Genomic DNA, 10,820 nt, shown 5'->3' with positions numbered 1-10,820 from the left:
TCTAGACCAGGTCACTCACAACCCCATCCAGCCTGACCTTGAATGCCTCCAGGAAGGGAGCATCCACAGCATCACTGGGCAACCTGTTCCAGTGTCTCACCACCCTCACAGTAAAGAATTTCTCCCTGATATCTAGTCTAAATCTATCCTCTTCAAGTTTAAAACCATTTCCCTTTGTCCTCTCGCTACATGCCCTTATAAAATGTCCCTCCCCAGCTTTCTTGTAGGCCCCCTTCAGGTCCTGGAAGGCCATAATAAGGTCTCCTCAGAGCCTTCTCTTTTCCAGGCTGAAGAGTGCCAACTCTCAGCTTATCTTTGTAGGTGCTGCAGCCCTCTGATCATCTTTGTGGCCGTCCTCTGGATCTGTTCCAGCAGCTCCATGTTCTTGTCCTGTTGGGAGCCCCTGACCTGGACGCAGTACTCCAGTTGGGGTCTCAGAGCAGAGCAGAGGGGCAGATTCAGCTCCTTTGACTGATTGGTCACAGTTCTCTTGATGCAATCCAGAATACGGTCGGCCTTCTGGGCTGCAAGCACACACTGACAGCTCATGTTTAGTTTTTCATAAACTGAAGCCTCTAAATCCTTCTCCTCAGGGCTGCTCTCAAGCCATTCTCCACCTAACCTGTATCTGTGCTTGGGATTGCCTTGGCCTACATGCAGGACCTTGCACTTGGCCCTGTTGAACTTCATGAGGTTGGCATGGGCCCACTTCTCATGTCTATACAGGTCGCTCTGGATGGCATCACTTCCCTCTATGATTGTCAACTGCACCACTCAGCTTGGTGTTGATGCTTTAAACATTTCAATGTTCTTGAAAGATTTCTGCCTGAATGTAAGTAAGCCTGTGCTGCTGGTTGCTCTGTGCAGACCTGGCCTTTGTTTTCTACTAAATTTGTTCATCTCTGGGTATCTTTGAATTGAGATATATACTTTTATTATTATAAAAATCTTTGGCATTCCACAAGGCTGTGCAGTGCTCAGAATGCAACTCTGTGTGCACCAAAACACCTGCAGAAGTCTATTTCTCATGTTCTGCTCAGTGTCAGACATTTGCGGATGTGGTTTGTGGGTCTTAACCACCACATGGTTGCTCTGTGCTTGCCAAGAATTGTATTATTTGGCAATAGGCAGAGAACTGGGAACTGTTCTTGTCTCTTTTCTTAAAAGGATCTATGTAAGCATGGATATGCTGAGCACAGACTGGATTCAGTGCTGCAAATTTCCTGTATAAGTAGTTGCTGTTCAGCTTATTTTAAGATCTGGAATTATTGAATAAATACTGCAATCCTTACATTTAGAATTTCACTTTACACCAGGTGGCAAACTTTTGATCATGCTGTATTGCTAAATGTCTGCAATTATTGTTCTTTTTAAAAAGTCAATATGGTTCTGGGAATTCATTAAGACAGAACCTTTCACTGTTCAAATTCCTGCTTCACTCCATTGATCAGTAAATCTCAGTTGAGTGAATCAGTGGCTTCTGTAGCCAAGCAGGGATTCTTTTCAGTCGTGAGGCCTGTGGAGCACTCCCTTGAGACCACTGTGAGCTCTAATGTGGAATGAAGTCAATGATGGTAGTTTACTGGGAATTATGCTCTGAATTCCACAGCTGAACTCAAGTTTACGCTTGGGAATGTTTTTGGCTGGACCAGTCGTAGGAAGATCAGAAGTTGCTGTAGCTCACTATGCTGCCTACCAAATATGAAGGCCACACAGGGATATCAGTGTGAGAAGCCTTCGCTGTACCTCATCTCCTCGCATATGAGGAAAACAACATTTTTCCATGCCAGAAGGTGCTGGCCACAGAGTCTGCAGGAGTGACATGGGGTAATGGTGTCACCTCAGATTGGTGTCTGAGGAGAGCAGCTATGAGGAAGCCAGGAATGAAGAATGGCTGTTTCTCCTGCAGTGCTTGGTGTGTCATGCTGGGGGAGTTTGTGAGTTTGGGGGCTGTTTTGGTGTTGGTGTGTGGTACTTTTGTTCTAATTAAGTCATCAGTAGAACTCAGAGTTTTTACCATATGGCTTTTAAACATGTAAACACTGCAAAGCAAGGCAACTTTCATGATTTGTGACAGCGGGCCCACGTGTTGGCTATGTCTAAAACCAGTGCTTGTCTGTGCAGCGAGATGGCTGTAGATGACAGCGCTTTTCATGCTCTTATTGCATCATATTAATGAAACGGGGATCTAACCCATTTTTAACAGGAAAATTTGCTAAAACAATCGGGATATTTTTGGAAGCACCTCATTATGGAGTTGGAATTTAAGTTATGATGATAGCGACGATGACTTTTGGAAATAAAAGCTCATTACATCTGTTCTCACCACAGGAGTAGAAACCACATCCTGCTTTAATGTCTTATGACTAATTTACTTTTCAAAACAAGCTATTTAATTGCAATTTCTAAATAGTTTTCCATGATGGTATGTGATGCAGTAATTGTTTGTGGCTTACGTGCATTGTTTCTTGATTATGTTTATATTAATTCAGGATTGGGGAATGGGTAAGGCGGAGGGATATGCAAATCTGCTAAGTGGAAAAGAGGATTTACTCATATTTTCTTGCAATTAAGAAATCAAATTTCTATTAAAAATTAGATAAAGTGCAAAGCAGTGAGCAGTTACTGACCTGGGAAATTAGGTAAACATGGATTCGCAATTACATCCTCATGTGATTTCTCAGGATCCACTTTATTCTCATAGAAACTTCCCAAATGGTGCAATTCGTGGCCCAGCAACTGGAATACAGGTCTTTTTCAGCAGCACTGGAAGATCGTCTGTACCTTCATCCTTAAGGGTCTCCCTTCTCTCAAATTCTGTTTGCTCATGTAACCCAGTCCTGGGCCTTTGAGCCATGTGATCAGGAGGGATATGAGACTTGGAATTTGAGGAACATCTTTGAACTACTAATATTTCTCTACTGTGTTACTTTATAGTCCCCAAAGTCGGCCTTGAAAGTATACGAAGGTTTGGGTAAATGTGTTGAAATTGCAGAAGTTTGTTTATTTGGTGAAGACTTTGTGGAGGAAGTGGTTGAAAAGCAAGAGTTTAAAGAAAGTTTCCCATCAAATACCCAAGGTTTGTAATAGCACGTAAACTTAGCAGCACTTCTGGAACTTTGGGATGTGACTTTGATGTGTACTGCTGTGTATTCACCTTTCTACCATTTCGTTGTGTAAACTGAGTGCTGAAAAATTATTAGTTACAAGTAACAGTGGCAAAAGAGAAAGGACGTTTCGCAAGTTGTCTGAGCTCGTCCAGTGGCTCATTATTCATCAGATCCATTGGTACTGTAGCTTCTACACCTCTGTAGCGCCAGCTTTGTCTTTCTAACCTCTCAGCCATCAGCCTTTATTAATGGCAGCAAAGGTGTCAGAAATGGATACAGACTTTTTCAACAATCTGTTGTACTTTGTGCTTAAATGAGGCTTAAATTGAACATTAGGAAGAATCTCTTCATGAAGAGGTTGATCAGGCACTAGAATAGGCTGACCAGGGAAGTGGTGGTGTCCCCATCCTTGGAGGTGTTTAAGAGATGTGTGGATGTAGCCCTGAGGAATGTGGTTAGTGGTGGGACTCAGTAGCTCAGGTTGATGGCTGGACTTAAGGGTCTTTTCCAACCTATGTGATTCCATGATTCTATGGAGGTGTCTGTGGAGGAGCTGCAGATAAAATAGTGGCAACTCAGCAACTGCATCAGCAGCATCCACTGATCCTCTTCTCTCCAGGAAGAACTCGAGGTTGACCTTCCCTCACAGCAAGCAATCTTTGCTGTCTCTTACATCCCAAGATGTAGTAACATTTACACCTTTACTGGAATGCTGGACAGCCTCAGCAGCCACCAGCTGAAGGGTGCCTTTGGGGAATGTGTGTCTTCCTCAGTCTGTTACATGAAATGTCACCGTTCTGCAGTTTAGATGCTTCCTGGAATTCAAGGAGTTCAAAGAGTGAGTTTGTTTAGCTGAAGTGTACACAATAACTAAGAATGATCTTAGGCAGTTGATCAACTTCTGCTGGTAGAGGAGAGACAAAATGTTTCTGGTTTTTGTTTATTTTGTTCCCTGCTACTGTCACAGTAATACAGTGCTTAAAAGGGAAAACTGGAGATCCACATTGAGTTCTTCTTTGTCAGTCAGAGGCAGGGTGATTCATACTGTACTTGTGAATAGACTGTGCTTTTCATAGCTGCTATCTAAGCCCATATCTTTAGTGAAGGGGGAGCAAGATTGAGATCCTTGGTGGTAAACCCCTCATACACTACCTCAAAAGACACTTACTGAATTCTTATTGAAGATACTCTACAATTTCATCAAGACTAATAGATTCAAATACCTTATTTCATTCTCAAAGTCACTTGCATACAAGACTGCAGCCCAGTAGCTTCAAGACAGATTGTTGCATATTACTTACAAAGAGCAAAATGACTTAGTCATTCTCATGGCTTTCCTGTAGCTGTCACAGACACAGTAGGTGCCAGAATGCTCTCTCACCAAGTAGTCACTAAGAAAACCTCTGCAAAAAGGCCAACTAGATTTTTGTATGTTAGTTCTATGATTCTATGTCTGTTAGACCACATGCAGGACAACAAAAGTGCTATCTTCTGTCTTGCAAGAAAATCCCTCTCACGACAGACATCTTGAAAATGACCACTTTGAGGTCCCTTCATTCTTTCCTGAGGTGTTGCACAATTTGAGCCTATGGTTTTACCATATTGGGAAAAGCAATTGCACTTTGCTTTGTTTTGAGCCTCTGAGATGCGGGCTGTGAGCTGACTGCTCACTCTTTTGGCATCTCCAGCAGTGGAATGTCTGTGTGGATGATCAGGAGATCGCTCAGAGGAAGAGAAGAGTTTACTGACATCCTTATCCACATTCCAGAGCATACCTTTCATCTCATTGTGTTGCTCCAGAGAGAGTAATTAATGTTCCACTGTTCACATCAGACTAACAAGGCTCAAGGGAGCCCGTCCTTTATGTGCGCTTTGAGCTAAAATTCCTATAAGTTTAGTTATATGAGTACGTTCACAGCCACAGCAAAAGAGGTGATAGAGCTAAGGAATATTTCAGTGGTTTGGCACTCAGTCTAAGGACTAATTTTTACCTCTGTATCACTGACATCGCTAGACCAGGCTGCCCAGAGCCACATCCAGCCTGGTCTTGAGTGTCTCCAGGGTGTGGGGCATCCACAACTTCCTTGGCAACCTGTTCCAGTGCGTCACCACCCTCTGAGTGAAAAACTTCCCCCTAATTTCTAGCCTGAACCCCTGTCTCAGATGTTTAATTCAATTTGGAGAATTCCCTTGGAAGACAGCAGTGTCTAATCAGATGATAAAATCAAACTTAATTTAGTTAATTTGGTAAGAACTGTATGTTGACTGTGCTATCTGTGTATGTATGTATAGATGCCCTGTGTAGGTCACTCTGAAACTAATGTCTTCCATTTCTTTCCATGGAAACTGCAACAAAGAGCATAACAACACTATGTCATAGAGCAAATTCTCAGCTACAAAACATATTTCAACATAATCACCACCGTTATTATCTGATACTTGTGGATGAGTTGATCAAGATGCTCTTCATTTTGTAACATAACAGCTGTGCATGGCTGTCCAGAACATGGCTTGTCTTTCACATTGTTGTTGCCATTGCTGAAAGACGTCACCCACTGCCTCACTGAGCTCACATCCGCTGTTTGGTCTCCTCAAGCATTCAGCAAGTGTTGATGAATGTCAATGGGTGCCATTCTTTCTGCATGGAGGGATTCACTGGCACACCTTTGCTTCATATGCACTTCCATGTCAGCCGCCACTCTGTCAGCCTGCCTCCCTGCTGCCATCTGTCACACGTCAGTGACACATAATGGGATATTGGTGGGAAGGTTCAACCTCTGCTGCCATACCACCACCATCTGCCTCTGATGTAGTGGACTGACATAATAAAATAGGAGGCATTACTTTCGGAGCAGCCTTCAGAGATAGCTGGTTTAATTATATGGATTACGTTATTTAAAAGGGTTATTTTGATAATTCCAGGCGCTAAAAACTGGATACAATGGAATTCTTCAGTCCTGTTTAAAGTTAACACAGGTTCAACATGTTGTTTTTCCATTGAGCTTTTATTTGTTTAAAAAATATAAATAGATAAAAAATACAATCTCTCAAATATTTTAAAAGCATAAGTTACACAACAGTCTGGATTTAGGGCATTTTCTTTGGCGCTGAATACGTAATAAATAAGTAGATATTCTGAATAGTACCGTAAGAAATGAAACAGGTGTTTTGCTTAAGTTATTATTTCGAAATATTGAAAATATTAAATATAAATAGAAAAACATGAGAAAAGAATAAATATTTTAAATACAATAAATAGGTTCCTAGAAGGAAATGGGAATGTCTACGAATGCAACCCATTGTTACTATCTGGTTCCTGAAATGGAACAACACTGCCATCTGCCACGTGACAGATCGGTAACAGAGGACTGTGCCCGAACTAAAACATTCAGGCACTGAAACTCCTGGTGTTTTTCAAATAGCGAACGGCCCTCACGGTCTTCTCCATAAATGAAGTAAAGTCTCGGAGGATGAGGTGCGTGGTGATTTTCTCTATCCAGGCCTTGTCTGACTTCAGCTTGGAGAGGAGGGATTTCTGGGAGGCTGAGTCTGGGATGACCACTTCATCGGGATTTATCACCTGTGGGAAACAGAACGTTGGGTCAGACTGTAGGTAAGAATGTGTCCCAGCTTCCTACCCTTCATCTCCGTACAGGGGCCAGCAGCCCCACCTCCGTGGTAGGTTTTGAGGCACACCTATCCCTGCCCCTCCACAAGACCAACTAATGCTTGTTGGGGTTGGGGTGGCCTGGCCCAAAGTGCCTCACACTCCGATGTGCTGCCTGGGGACATGGGATGTGTTTTGGCCTAAACCATACTGGCTTCTCCATCCTTGCTCACAAGTGTGTTAGATATCCAGGCAGGGAGCTTGCTAATGCATGGACTGGAACACAAGTAGATTGTCTCCACCTGCCATCCTCACCTCAAACAGCCTGACATGGACTGCTCTCATAAAGAAATGTCTACCTTGCAAGCCAAAGCTCCTGATTTTCTCCATATCTCCACAGTCCCTACAAGCACAGGGCTCTGTGTGCCCTCTCGGTTCCGTGCCACCCGCTCTGACTGCCTCAGCCCTATAATCCCACAGCAGGCCGGTCTCACCCAGCCCTAGAACAAACTTTCTACAAACAATATATCAAGTTTGAAGCCGGTAGCTGTCTTAATCCAGGGCTATTATTCTTAGCAAATACAGTGTGAAGAAAAAGCAGTTCAGCTTCCTTTCACTTAAAGAATGAGGAACATAAATAAGTGTGGTAGAAAAGGCATTAGGTGCACACAATGCCCTTCTCGGGTGCTGAAAACACCTGGCAGGGAATCGTGGCCAGAAAGTTCTGTAGTTCTTGGCTCCCCCTCACCTGGGCAGCCCTCACTCACCCATAGTTTCACTGCTGACAAAGTAGGAAGGGTTATAGGAAGGGAAGGGTTATGGGCGTGAGTAAGTGCTGCAGGAATGAAGCCAGTTTTGAAGTGTGATCTTTTAAAGCTCCCCGAAACACAGAAAAGAGCAGTAAGAAATGGGTATCATCCCCTTCACCCAACTGAAAGAAAACCAGCTCTTTGTATTTGCAGTCATTTCTGTGAGCTTCCAAAGTTACTGTACTTCACAGGGCTGAGCAACACTGGGGGGACTGAGACCGAATTGCAGCTCTGAGCAAAGTGCCTGAGCACGTTGGTTTTAAAGCAGCCTGATGTGTTTGGTTGTTGTCTGGTAGTCAGGAATAGAAACAGACAGTTGGGAGAAGAGTATGAAACACGGGCTCGTAAAACTTGAAGGTTAGTCATGAGGGAAAGCGGCGCAGGCAGTCAGCACCTGCTGCTGATGGGATAAGTGACAGTGGGAAATGCTCAGCCTCGGGCAGCACCTATTCCTGACTGCACAGCAGCGCACGCCCCAGCTGCCCTGCACGCCGACTCACCATCTGCCGGATCGTGGTCGCCAGGTGCTTTGTGCCATAGCACAGCGACTCGACGTTCTGCTTTTCGCTAGCAAAAGTTTCTTGAATGAATTCCAGGTATGTCTGAAAGGCGAACAGGCCGCTGGAGAGCTTCCTCAGGCATTTCTCCTGCGGAGAGAGAAGCGAGAACATCAGCAGCAGTTCGGGATGCCCGGCACGGCGCCCTTCAGAAGCTCTCGGGTCTGGCCGAAGGCCGCCCGAGGAAGGAGCGGAGAGGTTCCTTGCCTCGTCGAAGCCGGCGAGCAGGCAGCCGTCCTCCTCCGTCACCTTGGGCAGGTTGAGGTTGTTCTGGACGAGCATCTCCATGCTGTTCTCGCAGACTGTGAACTTCTCGCACATCTGCGGAGAGACACCGACAGCTGCCGTCGCGTCCGAGCCCCGAGGGCGGCCCGCGGGTCCCCGCAGCGCCCCGTACCCACCTCGTCCTGCAGCCGGGCGGCGCGGTTGTGCAGCAGCCAGGCCAGCGACTCGCAGTCGGGCAGGGCCCCCGCCTCTTCCTCCAGCCCGGCCTCCCCGGACGAGTCGGGCAGCGGGGCGGCGGCGGCGGGCGGCGGCAGCAGCGGCAGCAGCAGCAGCAGCAGCGCGGCGGGGCCGGGACGGGGCGCTCTCCGGTGGCGGCTCCCCGGCCGCCGTCCCGTCGCTTCGCATCCCTCGGTGAAGTTCATGGTGCGGCTTCGCTGCTCGTCGGGGAGGCTGGCGGGTCGAATGAGCTCCGGGCATCCCTGAACGTGTATTTATCGAGGGGGCTTCGAGATTATTCATGGTCCGGGAAAATCCGGCATGAGAACACGGGGGTGTGTGCCCTGTGCTTGCGCTGGGCTTGACACAGCACTCACTCGCCCCGTCCGAGAGCATTGGGATTGTGAAACGGGGCCGGGGGGGGAGGCGAGCCGGGCCAGGCAGAAGCATGAAGTCATTTTTCCTCCCCGTAACTCCTTGCGGGCCGCAACGCCGCTCACCTGGCCCCGGCCGGGGGTCGGGCGGGGGGTGGGTCTGGCAGCCTCCTGAGGGGTCCCGTACCTGCACACAGGTGTGGCGTGTGTCTTATGTTTTATTGCGTTTTATACATCTTATCCATTGATACGTTTTCACTGCTTTTATTATACACCTTTATTCTCGTTTTTATTTTATTTTTATTTTTTTAAGGATTTTAAAAATTCTTTCTATTTGTTTTCTATTTTCATTCGTTCCGTTTTTATTACGCATAACCATGAAATTGGATGCCCTGGGTTCAGCCGCTACAACATGTCCACCTTATACGTTGTCACACACACACACCTCTCTGTGAGCCACACCTGGACACGTCCCCATCGCTCTGGTGTTTCCATCACACAGCGGTGGAATAAGGTCAGCACCCAGGGCTCCCTGGGGCAGCAGGCGCAGGAAATGCCACGCTGTTATTTACCCGCTATCTGCAGCCTTATCTCCTTCACCACACAGGGAGGGGTGCTGGGAATTTTGGCATTTCGCTGAGGGATTATTTGCCCAGGACGAGTGTGTCCATTCAGCTCAGCCATGGGCTACCATGGGCTGGGGGGAGCTGCTCGGGCTGTGCTGCTGGTTGGCTTTTGGAGTGTCACCGTGTGATTTTGCCAGATAGAGAAGAACAGAGAAAGAGCTAATCCTGGTTCTGGAATGGGGAGGGCATAACATGGGGCACAGGGAGATGCTGACATAACGATTGAGGTAGGATGTCCTCACTCAGACTCTGCTTTGTAAAGAAGCCAGATGTTGGCAGCTCCAGAACAGTCTGAATCTCTATCCAGACTGATCCAGAGAGCCTAGGGAAAGAGGCAGAATACCACTGTTTAAGTAATGTCCCATTCTGCCTGCAGTGCAAAGGCAGCTGCAGTAATTTTACCCACTTGGGAGATATTAGCACTTAGTTGCAAGCAACACAGTGACTTTCAGTAGCTGCCATCAGCATGTGCCCGGCTCCCTGAGCCATAGCATCTATATTCTGTTTTGTTCTCCCCAGGTGTGGTACAAACCACAAGAATAAAGCACACGGCCAGCAGCGTGTTTGGCCATCATCAAATCAATGGGTCCAGCTGCAAGGTGCCAAAGGGCAGGAACAGCCCAATGAAGTGAGCCCAGGTTTTGCCTCCTGATACCACCAAGGGCAAACGCAGCAGGAGGGAAGCTCCTGCCTCCCTCTTTCTGTGTGTGATAGCACACAGAGAGCTCCTTTCGAGTTCAGTATAGCTCGTGTTCTGCTTCCTGCACACAGCCCAGTTTCTCCACTCTTGCCAATGTGTTTGGTGAAACCTTCAGAGTGAAATAAAATAAAATTTCAATTGCCGTTTCCCATGTTAAGGCTACAAAACCTTCTGCCATTGCTGTCCCTTGCTTTACTTTTGGTTTGTTTGCTCTTTCTGTCTGGGTGTGTGCGTGGCTCCAGAAGTGCTGAGTATCCTTGCACGCTCCCATGGCAGACGCTCATGAATGCCTTACGTAGCATTCAAGAGAAGGAGGAACCTGAATTCACATTTCTGCTCCTCTCAGATTCTCTGCATATGAAAACTACTCCTAGCTACAGTCAGGTACAAAGGTGTACCCAGAGAGCCAGTCCAGGATAATGGCACCTGTTGAATGCTCAGTTTCCAACATCAGTATGGTAACTCCTAGACTTGAAGAATCACTCTGGGTGCAAGCAAGCCCATGCCACTTTTGCTCCTGATAACCAGGGAGATTTGCAAGCAGGAGGCTGTTTTCAGGTGAGACCATCAGAGTAAATGCTCCTACCACTGAAGAG

The 10,820-nt window shown here is 46.6% G+C and overlaps 1 protein-coding gene and 1 long non-coding RNA gene across 4 annotated transcripts; one reads left to right on the top strand and one right to left on the bottom strand.

Moving 5' to 3' along the window:
* Positions 1-6,096: 6,096 nt before the first annotated feature.
* Positions 6,097-8,986, bottom strand: IL6 (interleukin 6). 3 transcript variants are annotated; one of them, XM_015853679.2, is made up of 4 exons: positions 8,485-8,943; positions 8,291-8,404; positions 8,027-8,173; positions 6,097-6,690 (listed from the first exon to the last, which is right to left on the bottom strand). In XM_015853679.2, exons 1-4 carry the CDS (start codon positions 8,728-8,730, stop codon positions 6,499-6,501), a joined length of 699 nt encoding a protein of 232 aa, XP_015709165.1. In that variant the 5' UTR covers positions 8,731-8,943; the 3' UTR covers positions 6,097-6,498. The 3 variants fall into 3 exon arrangements, with proteins under 3 accessions (XP_015709165.1, XP_015709164.1, XP_015709163.1); XM_015853678.2 differs by having other exon boundaries at positions 8,027-8,404; positions 8,485-8,953; XM_015853677.2 differs by having other exon boundaries at positions 8,027-8,986.
* On the top strand, positions 8,617-10,375 carry LOC107309152. Its single transcript, XR_001553096.2, has 3 exons — positions 8,617-8,731; positions 9,301-9,412; positions 10,044-10,375. It is a non-coding gene; the product is annotated as an uncharacterized LOC107309152 (long non-coding RNA).
* Positions 10,376-10,820: the final 445 nt, after the last annotated feature.

The sequence above is a fragment of the Coturnix japonica genome, chromosome 2 (genome assembly GCF_001577835.2).
Source record: "Coturnix japonica isolate 7356 chromosome 2, Coturnix japonica 2.1, whole genome shotgun sequence".
Lineage (NCBI taxonomy): Eukaryota > Metazoa > Chordata > Aves > Galliformes > Phasianidae > Coturnix > Coturnix japonica.
This window is presented reverse-complemented; position numbering and strand designations above follow the sequence as displayed.

Bases quoted from the DNA above. Each gene is read 5' to 3' on its own strand.
- IL6 (XM_015853677.2), bottom strand. From the start codon at position 8,974: ATGCTTCTGCCTGGCCCGGCTCGCCTCCCCCCCCGGCCCCGTTTCACA. The intron at 6,691-8,026 runs GTGAGTCGGCGT...TGTTTCCCACAG, and splicing joins CGACCACGATCCGGCAGATG to GTGATAAATCCCGATGAAGT.